Here is a 16,743-nt window from a genome sequence, read left to right as displayed (position 1 = left end):
GAGACTAATCAGCCCTCTTATAATCAGTGACTCCCTGCTGCCTGGAGACGGCTTGCAGGGTTGCCCATGGGAGAAGCAGCTCCGGGGCTTACAGTTTGAAGTGTCTGTCCTTCTAGCTTTCAGTTTTGGGCTCGGTCTTGAAAGAGTGTTTTGTTTTCCTCGTCTAGTGCATCATGGTGTACATGGCATTCATTTTCTGCATAGAGTCTTGTGGCTGCTGTTTATACTTCAGTTTTAGCTAAACCTTCCCATGTGAATTTCTGCTGTGCCACATTGCTTGATTTAAGTCCTATCATCCCTTCCATACCTTTATAATTTGGTGGAAATCTATACAACTGTTGTTGTAAGAGGCAGAAAGAGATAGAAACTTAATTTTAATTATACAGGCTTTTTTTTCTAATTTAATGGTTTTTATTAAATTTATTAAATTCATTCATTTAATGGTTTTTATTAAATTCATTAGTTTATTAAATCATGAATTGAATTTGAAATTATTTTCTCTGATGATAGGTTTCTCACCCAGGGCATCACTTATTTTTTTTCCAGGTATTTGACCAGTTGTCCTAATGCTATTATATATATAATATATATATAAATTATATATATATTTTTGGAGACAGGGTCTCGCTCTGTCACCCAGCCTGGAGTACAGTGGTACAGTTATGGCTCACTGCAGCTTCAACCTCCTGGGCTCAAGAAATTCTCCCACCTCAGCCTTCTGAGTAGCTGGGACTACAGGCATGCACCACCACACCTGGCTAATTTTTGTACTTTTTGTAGAGAGGGGATTTCACCATGTTGGCCAGACTGGTCTCGAACTCCTCGGTTCAAGCGATCTGCCTGCCTCTGCCTCCCAAAGTGCTGGGATTATAGGTGTCAGCCACTGTGCCTGGCCTATTATTATTATATTTTTAAGAGACAGGGTCTTTTGTTTTGTTTTTGATATGGAGTTTTGCTCTTGTTGCCTAGGTTGGAGTGCAATGGCACAATCTTGGCTCACTGTAATCTCTGCCTCCCAGGTTTAAATGATTCTCCTGCCTCAGCCTCCCAAGTAGCTGGGATTACAGGAGTGTGCCACCACACCTGGTAAATTTATATTTCTAATAGAGACGAGGTTTTACCATATTGCCCAGGCTGATCTTGAACTCCGGGGCTCAAGCAATCTGCCTGCCTCTGTCTCCCGTAGTGCTGGGATTACAGGCATGAGCCACTGTGCCTGGCCTATTATTATTATATTTTAAAGAGACAGGGTCTTCTGATTTCATTTTGAGACAGAGTTTCACTCTTGTTGCCCAGGCTGGAGTGCAGTGGCGTGATCTCGGCTCACTGCAACCTCTGCTTCCTGGGTGTAAACGATTCTCCTGTCTCGGCCTCCCGAGTAGCTGGGATTACGGGAGTGTGCCACCACACCTGGCTAATTTTGGTATTTTTAATAGAGACGAGGTTTCACCATGTTGGCCAGGCTGGTCTCGAACTTCTGACTTCAGGTGATCTGCCTGTCTCGGCCTCCCAAAGTGCTGGGATTACAGGAGTGAGCCACAGTGCCCAACCAAGAGATAGGTCTTGCTCTGTCGCCCAGGCTGGGTACAGATCTCGGCTCACTGCAAACTCTGTCTCCTGGGCTCAAGGGATCATCTAACTTCAGCCTCCTGAGTAGCTGGTACTACAAGCACACGCCACCATTCCTGGCTAATTTTTTTTTTTTTTTGGTAGTGATGTGGTTTCACCATGTTGCTCAGGCTGGTCTCAAACTCCTGAGCCCAAGTGATTCACCCACCTGGGCCTCCCAAAGGGCTAAGATTACTGGCATGAGCCACTGCGCCTGGCCTCTGGATTTCTTAATTGGATACCTAGGCATTTTATGTTGATTGTAATTATAAACTTGTTTCCCACTGTTTATTGTTGGCATAAAGGAAAATGTTTGCTTGCGGTGAATATCTCAGAGGTAGGAATTAACCAGATCATATCCAGTTCTGTATTCTTAGTGCTAACTACTGGACTTGGCCCAAGTTAGGCTCTTAATAAACATTTGTCAAGCAAATGAACACTTTATGTACATGGTGTTGTCCCTTTTTCCTCTTTTGGACTACTTTAGCTACATTCCCAGGAATAGAATTGTGGGTCAAAGAATGCGAACATTGTTATAGCTTCTAAAATGTGGTAAATTTTGATAGGTGGACATTGTTTACCAAAGGAAATAAAAGCTTAGATAAACTTGTTGTTTAGTGGAGATGATGAGGCCCGACTCCCTGTAGATGCTGCTGGGTTGCTACTCCAGCCCCTGTCCTCACAATCATGTACTTCCTGCTGAGAGTGGGCCCATAATATACGTGTATTGAAATCAGTTAACTTGTAATCAAACAACTTTATTGTGGGACTTGTCTAAGCATCAAGTTGAGAGCTGGTGGGAGGCTGAGGGGAGTCTCTGGGGCCCAAGAGGAGGAACAGGTGGCCAGGGCCTGTCTCACACAAGAGTGGGCTTCTGGGTTTTGAGCTACTAGAGACCTGGGGACAGCAGCTTGTGGGAGCAGCTGGGGCATCACATGGTACTTCTCAGCCAGCTGTCAAGGACTGCATTCCCACCTCAAGCAGAATGTGGATGGCTTGCTTTTATTCTCCGAGCTGGTGCCTCATGTCTTGGCACCCAAAGGCAGCAGATGGCTGTCATGTAGAATTGTGCCCACCCAATCCTTGTCTGCCCCTCTCCCTCACCCAGGACGTTCATGCAGCCATGTAGGAGACAACTACAATGGCTTTCCAAGATGTTCAGCTTGGTCTCATATTGGGATTGGTGCCATATTTGACCTGGGATTTCAGCAGTGTCGAGGAAGTAGCAACAATTGAACATGAGAGGATGAGTCAGATATTTGAGTGTTTATATTCAGGACACTGTGCAAGGCATCTTGGATCGTATTGAGACCAGCAGGTCTGGTCTCTGCCTTTAAGGAACTTGGGTTAGTGAGGAACACGCAGGGAGTGCCCTCACCTCCATGGGAGGGTTACCTGGGCTACAAGATTCTCTGAGCTCCCTATTCAGAGAATGGAGACAAAATGTACACCCAGATCAGGGAAACCTGCTCTGAAGAGGTGGCCTTTGCATTGGATCTTGAAGGGTGAGTAGGAAGGAGCTGAGGAGACTGGTGTTAGGGGAGACAAAATGCACACCCAGGTCAGGGAAACCTGCTCTGAAGAGGTGGCTTTTGCATTGGACCTTGAAGGGTGAGGAGGAAGGAGCTGGAGAGACTGGTATTAGGGGATACTCAGGAGCTGGCCTGGGTAAGGCATCAGACAGCACACACCAGCACCTGGCTTCTTGCTGGGTGCTTGCCTGGCATTGGCTCCCAATTCTCTGCTGATCTGTGGAGCTCTGCCTTGTCACTGTTTCTTCTAGCATGAGTGGAATGCCTGTCTGGCTCTCCAGAACTTGGGACCACAGCATTTTGGTCATTCTGAGGGGTGGGGGGCAGATGGTGATCCTTCCCGGTCCTCACTTCTCCGGCGGGCGTGTCTTTGGTGAATGCTGTGTGGTCCTGGCCATTAGCTCCTGCGCTGACTGGCTCATTGTCACCAGCTGAGCTGAGGCTCGGCGGAGGGAACTCCTGGTGATAGACCTAGCAAGGCGTTGTCTGTGCAGCCAGATCACTCAAAGGTCCTACTCGCCCCACTTTCGGAGCACTGAATAAAGGCACTATAGCTGGGGCCAGACCAGCAGATGCCTGGGTTCCTAAAGAATGTTGGCCTCTCCTTGGACATTAATGGACCACGGGGTGGTTGGAGATATGGAGGCGCCTGTTTAAAGAGAGAAGTTATCTTGAGTTGTAAAGTGCTGTAGAAGGGCAATGGTGTTGGCTGCCCCACACCCCCATGGACCCCATGCCCTTGGCTTATGTTATAATCCTGAGGTACTGTTTCCTGCCAAGCCAGATCTCCCACCAACCTTGGCTCTCAAAATGGAATGTATTTGCCATTGTAGTGTAGACCAGCACTGTTCAGTAAAGATAAGATGTGAGCCACATATATACTTTTAAATTTTCAATTGGCCACATTAAACCAGTAAAATTAATTTTAATACTATTGTATTTATTCAGTGTATCCAAAAGATTTTATGTGGCACTGGCCATCTCTCATGTGCTCAGTAGTCACTTCTGGCTAGGGCTACTGTGTTGGTACAGGGCAGATCTGAACCAATTTCCTGGGACTGGGGCGATAAAGAGGCTGGTTTGTGATTATACATTTAATTAGGCCTGAGCCGAATCTCCATTTAGTCCTTTGCTAAAAGATACCAGATAAAAAACGCAGAGGCTTTTTGGATTTCTGCTGATTTTGCTGTGTTGTGCTTTTAGTGGTGCTCAGTCTTAGAACCTGTGTGTGTTTCTGTCTTTGGGTTTCAGCTGTCTTCAGAAAAGGCCCTTTGGGGCTTTTCTGTCAAAGCACATGCCCCAGAGCCATTTCAGACAGTCTTGCCCCCAGCCTTTTACTAGCTAATTGGGGATTGAAGTCAAAAGTCTTCTAGTGATCTCTAGATTTTTTTTTTTCTTTGAGACAGAGTCTCACTGTCGCCCAGGCTGGAGTGCAGTGGCACCATGTCGGCTCACTGCAACCTCCGTTTCCTGGGTTCAAGCAGTTCTCCTGCCTCAGCCTCCCAAGTAGCTGGGATTACGGGCACCCACCACCATGCCTGGCTAATTTTTAAAAATACTTTTAGTAGAGACGGGGTTTCACCATGTTGGCTAGGCTGGTCTCGAACTCCTGACCTCAGGTGATCCGCCCGCCTCGGCCTCCCAAAGTGCTGAGATTACAGGTGTGAGCTACTATAGCAGCCTGTCTAGGTTTTTTTTTTTTTTGAAAGGAAACAAACCCAGTTAATCAGTGTCTTGATTAACTGACTTGTTAACCAGATTTTGCCCATCTTATTGACCAAATTTCTACAATATGATAAAATATCAGTCATTGAAAGCATGTGATCTAAAAGTTTTGCCCCAGGAATTTAGTGAGAGATGACTCAGAGGTTACTGATTGTTTCCCAGTTACATTTAATACTCAAAGATTTAAAGTGAAAAGGATTTCTTGTAAAAAGCAGATTTTTCATGGTGCCTGCATTGTCAGAGGCAGCTGGAGAGGTTGGTTCAGATATGCCCTAGTGAGTATGTGCCAGCTTCTCTAGCAGCCTGTGGCTCCCGAGCATAAATAGAAACACAGCTGCGTATGCAGGCTGAACAAGAGGAAGTGTCTGGGCACCTCCCTGGCTGGAGCAGAAGGCTCCCAGGGTGCTTAGCTCACCTGTGGCATGGGGATGGAGGGGCCAGGTAGTCAGGGAGCTGGTGGGAGGACCACACACGCACATTCCCCCACCCAAACACACACTTGCCTCTAAGGGTTGGGGGTTTGGCAGACTGGGCTCACAGTATTGACTCCCTGTATGACCTAGACAAGTCACTTCCCTTTCTGGGCCTCTGTCCCCTCATCTGCAAAAAAAAAAAAAAAAAAAAAAAAAAGAGGGGGACTGGGTGGGCTTTGGGCTCTGAATTTGGCTCTGGTTGTGTCTCTCAGTTCCTGACTTGCCTAGTGACTCTCCTCTCCCTTCCTGTGGAAATGCTTGTGTGCTCTTTGCCCCGCCCCAGGGCCAGGCTGAGCTCCTGTGTCTGCACTGCAACCAGCCTGCCTCCCAAACTCCAGGCTGCAATTCATGGATCTCTCAAGTGGGCTCACGGCCTCTGGCCTGAACTAATCTCCTCCTATGCAAACTGTGCACCTGCCTTTCCCTCACCACCATTTTCACCAGCAGTACCTTTGTCTAATAATGTCAGTGCCCTGCTAAGTTCCCCATTCCATCTCTTTAGGAAGGCACACAAGTCCCTTCAGGGCCAGGTCCTTGCCACTCACTGACCTCACCTCACTCTTGCTCTCTGACCTTTGTGCTTTTGTAGACACTTCTCTCTCTCCCTGGAATCTCTTTTCCTCTGGCCACTGCCTGCTTCCCCTTTAAGACCAAGTTCTCCTCTATCATTTTCTGATTATTCATTCATTCACTTATTCCTTCATATATGTATTCAGTAAATACTGACCTACTATGTGCCTGACACTGAGCTAGATGCTAGAGAAATGGAGACAACTTGGAGTTTGTTTCTTGGAGAAGATAGACATTAAACCTATACTTTGAAGCTTTTGAACCTGCCTATGGCAGGTGTCCTGAACTTTGAGTACCTTGTCCTTTGCTGCACCTCCCCTCTTTGGCTATGTGTCCTTCCCCAGTGCTCTCCAGTCACGCCAGCCCCGCATCACCTGCTCTGCTTTCTGTCATAGCACTTAATGCAACATGGAAACTACTGGTTGTTTTTTCCTGTCTTTCTCACTAGGCCAGGCCCCAGGTCTGGGTACCTGATAGGTGCTCAGCAAATGTTGGTTAAATGAATGGATGAAATGGCAACTTGGCTGGTATAGTTGGAAGAACTTTCTGTAAAATACCCAAAGATCCTGTAATGAAAATACCCAAAGATCATTTTCTTTAACTGGGGCCAGGTATGCAAGTATCACTAAAAAGACCCAGGTTGTGGCCACAGCACCCACAGGTTATCCTTTGCTTGTAGGTAGTAGTAGTTTGGTCTAGGGCTATCTCTTGCTGTCAGGCCTGCAGAGCCATTTTCTTCACTGCCTCTGATCTTGGGAACCACTGTGTCTGATGTCTGCACATGTCACTGGATGCCAGTGTTGATGAAGTTCCCATAATCGTGTCATGGCAGCTTTCCTTCTTCTTGGGACTCCTTTGCTGGGGGCAGCCTGGAGACCTTGACCGATACCTGCAGTCTAGTTTATTTATATTTAGGTTCATTGTTCTGGGTCCTCTCTCCCATCTTGGTTGATTTTTTTTTAATGATATTCACTCTTTGTGTATATAATTCTGTGATTTTGGACAAATGTGTAGAATCATGACTTTACCACCAGAACCATGATACATAGCAGTTCTGTCACCCACAAATTCTTGTGCTGCCGCTTTGTAGTCAGCTGCTCCCCTCCCTGCCAAGCCCTGGCAACCACAGATTTGTTTTCTGTCCTGACAATTTTTGCCTTTTCAGGGTGTTACATAAGTGGCATCATACAGTATATAACCGTTTGGGTCAAGCTTCTTTCACTTGGCAATATGCATTTAATATTTATCCATGTAGTAGGAATCAATAGTGTGCTCCTTTTTATTGCTAAATAGTATATTATTGTATAGATGTACCAGTTTTTTTTTAATCCTTTCTCCAGACAAAGTTCTCATTTTTTTGGGCAATTATGAATAAAACCTCTATAAACATTCACATACAGGTCTTTGTGTGAATATGTTTTCATTCCTCTTGGGTGGATATGTAGGGATGGGCTTGCCAGGTTACTTGGTAAGTGTATGTTTAACTTTATAAGGAATTGCCAAACTGTTTTCTAAAGTAGCTGCACCATGTTGCATTCCACCTGCAGCTTATGAAAGTACTAGCTGCCCTGCACCCTTGTCAGCACTTGGCATTGTCAACTTTTTGAAATATTAGCCATTTTAATAGGAGTGCCAGCTAGTTTTTAATCTGCAGTTTTCTTTGTATACTCTCAGATGCTGATGGAGTTTAAATATCATTATTTGATGTGATTTGGCAAGGCCGTCTTTCATACCTATGTCAGATTTTATTTCTGAAGATGGAATTTGTAGTTGCTCAGAGTAAAAGAGCAGCAGTATTATCACATCTTCCTAAACGGTTTTGAGGAAAATGTTATACTGCATTATTCTTTAATTTTAGAATTTAAAAAGACTTCTTGTTAATTGGGTTCAATTCTTCATGTTACAATTGCTATTTGCTCGACCAACTCATCATGAGCAAAAGCTACTAATCTTGTAACTGAAGTTTCCTTGATCTGTTCATCTTAACTCTCACATGGCAAGCTGAACAGTCTACTCATGAGACATAATATTTTTTAAACTCTTCATATTACTGGTGGCCATAACATGTTTTTCCCCTCCCTCTTTCTAGGCTCCCAATCGTCAACTCATGACTTACTGGTTACAGGAGCTTCAGCAGAAGAGATGGGAATATTGTAACAGTCTTGACATGGTCAAGTGGGACAGCAGGACCTCTCCAACTCCCGGGGATTTTCCTAAGGGTCTTGTAGCCAGAGATAACACCGGTAAGGCAGAAATAAAGGGGAGCTGGGTCAGTTCTTTGTGTAAGCCATTCGATACCACACATGAACTTAGCAGTGAATGAAAATGAATTTAGAAAGAAAATAATAATGATGCTACCTTATGAGTGGACAGCATTCCACAGTTACCCAGCGCCTCCATGTACAAAGCTTATGCAAGCCCAGTGACAGCCTTGGAATCAGGCAGGGCCAGTGCCAAGCATATGGAAGATACGACTAAGGTCAGCATGTGGTAAGTTGTGGTGCTGTAAGTCTAGTTCTGACTGCAGGGCCAGCCTTTCTACTACACCTAATGATGAAGCACTCATGCCTAGATAGTCATGCTTGGGCAGACTTGCCAAGATTGACAGGTGTTTGTATACACTAGGAAGGTATTCTCGGATCATTCCACTTGTAATTCTCTAGTGTTTCTTAGGAAGACTTTAACCTTCAAACATTGATTTCATTCTATCCTGGATTCATGGCATTTCTATAACTCAGGGTAATCCCTGGCCATTTGCAGCATGGAGATAACCTCTAGAAAGAACAGAACAACAATTATTTGCTGCCCATCCTACCCCACTGCAAAGACTGTGGAGATGGGACTGTTTTTTGGCCCCCACTCTTCATACAGGGAAAATAACACGTCCAGAAAAACAAACAAACAAACAAACAAAACAGCCTCCTGAGCTCTGAAGTAAGGTCTAAAAAGCCCAGGCCATTGTATTAGTATTTTTGGAAGACACACGGAGCGTACATTAAAAGGAGTAGACAACAGTAAGGACTAGTTCTAACAGTTTCATAAAGAGATTTCTTCACTTCCTAAAACCCGTGGGACCCTCTGCTCAGCAGAACACAGGGCTGCATCCGAGTTGCCTGTCCCACCAAGGATGGTGTTGGCACATGTGGCTGATTTACTCCAGAAACAAAGGCATTCTTAGATGAATTTTTCATCTCCAAATTTGTCAGTCTTGTTTTTACTTGTCCCAGTATTTTTCAGCAGGTTAACCCTCTTATCAGTGATAAATTACTATATATGCTTTGTACCTATTGATACGTTTTCTGTGAGAGTTTTTGAGTCACTTTCACGACTGTCTTAGCGCTCTGACTATTCCAGGTTCTGAGATCATGCCTTTATTTTCAACTTTATGCACCCTTATGTTTAGTTCAGGGTCGAGTCACTGTTAACTGAGTTGTTTTGAAAGCCACTCTTATAGTGCTTTTCACTCAAAAGGAGCTCCTAACTGAGTGTCTCAGTCACTTGGAACATTTGGAAACCCTGTGGGAACAGGCAGTGTTCATGAGCATAGCCAGTGCCTTTGGCACAGGAGGTGCTTGATTTGCCTCAGTTCCTTTGTTCTGAGGGCACCAAGTGCTTCTTTCTAGCAAAGACTCAGGGATATTAAACCGAAAGGAGGACAAAGAAGTAGTGCCTAGCCCTATAGTCTCTTTATAACAGCTGTCCTTCCTCCTTCTAAGCCAAAATGCTGTGATTAGAGAGCCAGAGAAAACATCTGAAGCCCATATTTGTTTCTCCTCCTTTGATATGGGGACTCCAGGTATGGAATTTAGCATTTGCTTAAATGCCATCTGACATTTACTCATTCATTCAGCAAAGTCGGCACTCAAGATGAGCTTTGTCCCTCTCCTCACAGAATTTCTAGTCAAGCAGGGTGGTTGTGCAGAGAAAAAATGAGAGAAATGTGAGGGAAGGGTGCATGCTGGTACCATGGGCTGTAAGTGGGCTGTGCATAGTTTCTGGCAGTTAGGGCCTCTCTGAGGAAGTGCATCTAAGCCAAGGCCTGGAGGATGGCCAGGAACTAGCTAGGTAGAAAGGAGGGGAGTCAGATGACAGGGCTGAACTGCGGTGCCTTCCCAGAGCTGCGGTCAGGATGGCTACTGGCTGGAAGCAGTTGTGGGGAGCGAGCTGAACCTGGGGGCACACCTGGGACCCAGAGCCAGAGCTGGGGGAGAGCCTAGACTGCTGGTCTTGGGATTTTGGACTTTAACCTAAGAGCAGTGGAGTGCCTTTGAAGATTTTATAGATAGAAATGACTGTAACATTAGACTTCTGTTAATTTTTAGATAGTTTCGAAGAACAAGGAATGAAACTTTGGGCCCCAGAGCAGTATGTGAGACTATAATGGTTCAGGAAGTCAAAAAATCTAAAGCAGGAAGTCAAGAAGAAAAGGCTGTATTTTAGCCCCTTTTGTTTTATCGTCAGAGATAAAATCTGGTTCAAAGATAAATTGTGATGTGTTATATGGCAGTGCTCTGTGAAGTTTCTAAAGCCATGCTTGTCGTTATCTGCTCAGCTTAGCCTACTCTAGTAAGAATTAAAGAAGAATGTTTTTATAACTGATTTGCATTAAAAATAAAACTTTTCCTAGTATTGTCTCGTAGTCACCCAGTTGTTTGGAACATTTTGGTTTGTAGTCTAGTGGGCGTCACCCATCAGGACCCTCCTAGCACCTAAAGTCAATATGGAGAAAGATATAGGGGATTAACGTTTTGCACTGATAGCTAGTTGGATATCTTAGAAGGCAGCTCTACCTGGTGGAAGAAGCCCTGTGGGCCTGTGAGTCTTGGGGATATTTACTAGTTGTCAGACTCTAAGTAAGTCACGTATCCTGTAGTACAGGGTTAGGAAACTGTGGCTCTGGGAATTGAAGTTTGTTCACCCCTCTTCATAGTTGTTATAAAGATCAAATGGGAAACTGCATTGTTAAGTGTAAAGAGCCATAGGTATGTGTATATACACATATATATTGTATACATATATATGAGATGATATCATTTTGAAAGGGTTAGCATTATGTTTAGTTGTAATTAACAGGAAACCTTACTAATAAGGACTTACACATAGGGAGTAATTTGTCTCACATGATAAGCAGTTTGTGGCTGGCATAGCTACTCACTAGTGCCACTGAAGGGCCCAAGCTGTCTCTGACTCTGTATTTTCCATTGCTAGAGTGTATTAGCTTTCTTGCTCATGCTAGCTGCCCCTGGGGGTGGCACTTACATCAAAAGGAGAATGCTTTCCCAGAAACCTGTGGCTTATGCATCATTAGCTGGAACTGTCATATGGCCATTCCTAGCTGGAAGGAGTCTGGGAAGCCAAGTAGTTTAGCTGAGCATATGGCCACGATCAAAACCAAGGTCTATAAGTAAGGAAAAGCTGGATTGAATATTCATTAAGGAGCCAGCACTGTCACATAGTTGCTTACATTAATTTTTTTTCTAGAATCTGTGTTGAGTAAGAGACTTTCCTGTGTGATTGGAACTTGCAGCTTTATTATTAGTCAATATCTGTTCTGTCTGCCCTCTATTTTGTAGCCTGCCCTCTGAAGGCATGCCATGCCTCAAATACCATTCTACATTGTCTTCTGTGTCTGGATAAAGACCTAGTTTCAACACAAAAGAGTAATTTGCATAAAGATACAATCAGGTGTCTATAAACCTTTATAGCTGTTGAGAATGAGGTAGCTAGAACCCAAAGGAGGTGCCCATAAATGGCTAATAGCCTCATTACAGGATGTATGTCTAGCACATTCCGTTTACTTCATTCCCCACATAAACTAATAAGAAAACAAACCAGGGATAACAACACCCTGCTTTTTTAAAAAACTTCTTGAAAGTTCATGAGTACTAAAGCACTCATGGTCATAGCAGGCTCAAATACCCAAGTGCCTGTTTGAATATGGATGGTATTTCTTGCAGAAAATTGTATTGTGAAGACAGTTTGAAGGATGACCACACATTTCCTCCCCTGAAGCAGCTGCATTGGTTAGTTGAACTGTTACACTTTTAACAGCTTGTGTGCAAGGGGATGGCGTGGGAGGAGTAGCTGTAACTTTCAGTCCTCAGGCAGCCTGAGCAGTGCTCTCGGTGCAGGATGCAGGGTGTAGAGAGCTGCCAGAAGGAAAGCCATCAGGTGGAATGCAGGCCCCGCGTTGGCAGTGCCACAGGAATTACACATCATCCTTTAATGTCGTGATTCCATACAGAGATCAAGGAAGCTGTGCTTTTGTGTAATCCTTGTAAAATGCTGCAAAATACCATGCGTTCTTGTGAAGTATCAGTCATGGTAGTTACCAGTGTTTTATCTGAGAGGCAGCATGGGGAGAGCTTATGGGACCTTGAGCACATCATAATTTCCCCATCTGTAAAGCAAGATGCTCTCTGAACCAGGTTCCTTCTGGTTTGAATGTTCTGTGAAAGTCAGGTTGTGAAAGAATGTGACTGTGGGAGGGAGGATGTGAGGGAGATGCTGAGTGGGGTTAGATTGCAGTTCTGTCTCGGAGGAGCCTGCTAGAGAGGGTCGGAAAGGAGTCTATCTGGAACAGGCTTGCAATTTGGTGTCAGCAGAGACATCCTCAGCCTAGATTTGGTGGGACTTGGTGCAGGTGAATACAGGGATTGATGTGGCTGTGAATGGGGGCGGAGTGGTGGCTGAGCCAGATTGCAGGAGAACAGGGAGGAATGGGAAAGGAAAAGAGGGAAACCCCCACCCCAGGGAAACCCCCACCCCAATTCAGGGCATCTGTCAGAGGCAAGGTGGCAGGAGAGAGGAAAGTCAGGAAGTATGATGAGTATAAACCCACTCAACTGTAGGGGCCTTTGCTGCCTTCTGCCCAATTGGCCTTTTGTCCCATGCCATGTTAGCAAGTTCTTGTCTTTTATGGATTAATTTGGTCATTTAACCAATATTTATTAAGTCACTCCTGTATGCTAGGTGTTGGATATGCAGCTGTTAGCAAATCAGATAGAGGTTCAGTTCTCACAGAGTTGTGTCCTTGATGGGGGTAGGGGACAGGCAGATGAGCAATTAACCAGACATATGGACTGGCCCATCCTGGGGCCTCTCAGGACCTGGTGGTTGGCTGCCCCTTTTTTCTGGTACTTAGATGCATGCTATGTCCTCACTTGGAAGATATTTCTATTCCTCCTGACTGGGTCCTTCACAATCTGTATTAAAACTCACATTGATAAATAAAAAAATTTTTTTCAGATTAAGCCCACCCTGTCTTCCTCCAACTCCCAGTGTTGACACCCAGACTTTCGTTTGCTGTGTGCTTTGATGCATATGGGTACAACCCTTTCCCAGTGTTCTTTTCTCCTTTCTTGGATGCAGCTGCAAGCCTGGGTTGAGTTTTATGAGAATTCTCCCACTGTACACAGTTCTGTGCTCTGCAGAGGTTGCTGGCGGAGCACCTAGGCCTGACTGAGACAGCAGGAGAGGAGAGGGAAGAGTCACTGAGGCAGTCCGGTTGTAGGCAGGAGCCGCCCCTGTGCGGGGAGTCCCGTTAGGAGGAGACTTTGAGCATCATGTGTTAGAATGCAGTAAGTGGGAAGGGCTCTTGGAGACCAGGGAGACTGAGACTGCCCGGGGTCACACTGGATTTAGAGGCAGTGCTGGAATCAGAACCTAGGAAATGGGAACAATGCAGTTGGAAACTCCCTCAGAGTTTTCATTTAGGCATTTGAAAATGTTTAAAAAAGACAGAGGTCTAAACACCAAAAACCGTCAGGCACAGACTTTCTTTCCCCACTGAAGCTGTAAGACAAAAGACATGTTCATGAACACCAGTCCAGCCTCTTAAAATCTTCGAGGAAATGTTGCCATGTCCTAGTTTGTGTTTTCCCTTAGTGTCCTCCTTGAGGCGGTTCCCTGCATGCTAATGTTAGGACATGTATTGAGGAGAAGCCAGCAGCTCTGCTTTTCATTAAGTAAATCTCACGTAGTCTCTTAAAAACCAAAAACCAGACAAAAATAACAGTAAGAGCAAAAATGTATTAAGCTGGAAAAGAGCTTCTTTTTCAAGTCAGATAATTACTTTTAGAAATTTTCCTCCAACATGTTCCTCCCTGGTCTCTGGTCCCTTTTCTCCACCCCTCCTTGGGGCCTCTGAGTTCCTCAGGAAGTATTTCCAGTATGGGCTGTGGGTTGCTGCAAGGCCTGGGGTTTTCTTGGTAATAGGCACTTTGCCACATGAGCATTTGACAGTCCAATCTCGCAGAGGGGCCGTTCATCACCTTGCTACTAGCCCACACAGGAAGAAGAGGCTGGACTCAGCCTGTAACAGAAATCTGTACAGTTTGTTGTGTTTATTTCCTGACTTGGCTTAGAATTGTGATGATGATTGTAAGACCAGCCTTTGAAGTAAAGGAGTTTGAGCTGCGCCTTTACCCCATGTGCCTGTAGACTGACACATGCTGTCACCAACATTGAGCACCCCCTGCGCCCCACTGCAGACACTGTGCTCTCCTCTAGTAGGTACACTCATCTCTACCTGCCTTGCAATATTTGTATACTGCAGGGGCAGGTGTCTGGGTTCTGGCCCTGGCTCTGGACTCTAGTGTCCTGATGGAGAAAGTAGGTAGGGAGACTGGACTGGATTAGTGGTGTTTGAACTTTTTTTTCTTTTGTTTACTGGAACCTCTTTTCCAAATGAAATCTTAAAGGCAACCCCAGTATATAAAAGAGTGAAGGAGGAACTGCTGAGGATGAAGCTGAGCATGGGGCCCCCATCCTCTTTTCCCTCTAGAAGTCCCCCAGGCATCTCCTGGAACCCTAAGACTCAGAGGAAGGGTCTGGATCCCAACGACTCAATGTATTTATTCTGTGGTGACTTGGAGCTTGACATGTTACTGTTTTACTTATGTCTCTCTCCTGGATGTGTTCTCCTTTACGGGGAAAGCTCTGTCTCATTGGTTGTTGTGCCCTCGGTGCCTAGTGCTTAATACATGATAGTAAAACCAAGAACTGGCGATCTGTGGTTATTTGTAACTTCTTGCCTCTTGACTCAAGAGGCTGCAGTGAGCCGTGATCACACCACTGCACTCCAGGCCTTAGTGACAGAGTGAGACCCAGTCTCAAAAAAAAAAAAAAGTGTATACTCTGTTACCAAGTCTGTAATTCTTCTGTTCCCAGCACACCGTCTTGCTTTTCTTAGTCAGAACCCTACTGTAAGCCATGCATTGACTCTCCTGGCCAGAGCCAAATTACCCTGATAGATACACAGCACTTGTTTACTCATGCCATGCCCAAGATACTTCCCCAGTGTGTTCTTGAAGCCCTTCCTACACTGATTGTGGTCAAGTCAGAACCTGCCTACACAGTGCAGGTCCATCATGCGGCATTCAGGACGTTGCTCTCCAAGCCCGCGCAGCCCAGGAATGCCTGCTCTCTGTTTCCTTTACCAGTGCTCAGTGACCTTTACCAGAGACCTGTTCTTGCTGACTCCGATTGTGTGCTTCTCTGATTAGAAACGAATTTTTCTTGGCTGGGTACAGTGGCTTATGCCTGTATTCCCAGCACTTTGGGACGCCAAGGTGGAAGAATTGCTTGAACTCAGGCATTCAAGACTAGCTTGGGCAATATGGCAAACCCTGTCTCTACCAAAAAAAAAAAAAAAAAAATACAAAAATTAGCTGGGCATCGTGCGTGCCTGTAGTCCCAGCTACTTGGTAGGCTGAAGCAAGAGGATTGCATGAGCCTGGGAGGTTGAGGCTGCAGTGAGTCGTGTTCACTGAGACCCTATCTCAAAAAAAAGAAGAGAAAATAATTTTTCTTGAATATCGGTGGTCAGCAGTCAATTCTGATTTCACAGAAAGAGATGGTTGATTTTGTTGATATAGAGATATTTTAAAAATAAGTGTAGATCAAATTGATTATTGTAAAGTAATATTGAATTCTGTTTATAAGCATGTCCTATTCTCAGAGAGATTATGCCATTCGGCATGGGATAATTCTACCACTGAAATACCAGTGCAGATTATGTTATTTGGAAGAATACAAAGTATTTGTAGTTAGAAATGTTTTTATCAGCCGGGCACAGTGGCTCATGCCTATAATCCCAGCACTTTGGGAGGCTGAGGAGGGTGGATCACCTGAGGTCAGGAGTTCGTGACCAGCCTGGCCAACATGGTGAAACCTCATCTGTACTAAAAATACAAAAATTAGCCAGGTGTGGTGCCGGGTGCCTGTAATCCCAGCTACTTGGGAGGCTGAGGCAGAAGAATCGCTTGAACCCAGGAGGAGGAGGTTGCAGTGAGCCGAGACCGCGCTATTGCATTCCGTCCTGGGCAACAAGAGCAAAACTCCGTCTATGGGGGAAAAAAAAAGAAAAATGTTTTTATCAAAAACAAAAAAAATTTTAAGTAACTTTTTATTATGGGAAATTTTAAACATATACGAAGAATAACATAATATTACCTCTAGGTTTATTAGGTAGTTGGAACAGTAATTACCCCTCGTTTCATTGATACCCTGCTTTGTTATTTTCAAGCAAATAACATGTTACCTGAAGCAAATATTACTATGTATTTGTTAAGTAACAAAATATTGCTATTTTGAAGTAAATCCTGACCATCATATCATTTCCACCTTAACTATTTCAAAAGTTTACATTTTAAAGATGTGTTGTGAAGTTTCATCATGCTTTAGCATCAGTATGTTTGCTTGTGAATTTACTGAACTGCTATTCTGTGATGTGCAAACTTTATTTTTTCAGTGTCACTCTTTACAAGCAAATACATTTATATTTGTATTTCTCCCACTTTCTTAGAGAAAAGGGACCCTTGTATAATCTGATC

The 16,743-nt window shown here is 44.6% G+C and overlaps 1 protein-coding gene across 3 annotated transcripts in view; it reads left to right on the top strand.

Annotated features, from left to right (window-relative positions):
• The window catches only part of TBC1D2B (TBC1 domain family member 2B), an 82,771-nt gene that overhangs the window by 15,620 nt on the left and 50,408 nt on the right, over positions 1 to 16,743 (top strand). For all 3 annotated transcript variants that reach the window (XM_054667067.1, XM_016927702.3, XM_016927703.4), the window contains exon 2: positions 7,998 to 8,151. In XM_054667067.1, coding sequence (XP_054523042.1) covers positions 7,998 to 8,151 — 154 coding nt within the window. The remainder of the gene's footprint in view (positions 1 to 7,997; positions 8,152 to 16,743) is intronic.

Source organism: Pan troglodytes, chromosome 16 (assembly GCF_028858775.2).
Source record: "Pan troglodytes isolate AG18354 chromosome 16, NHGRI_mPanTro3-v2.0_pri, whole genome shotgun sequence".
Lineage (NCBI taxonomy): Eukaryota > Metazoa > Chordata > Mammalia > Primates > Hominidae > Pan > Pan troglodytes.
Note: the sequence above shows the minus strand (reverse complement) of the source record. Positions and strands in the feature narration are given on the sequence as shown.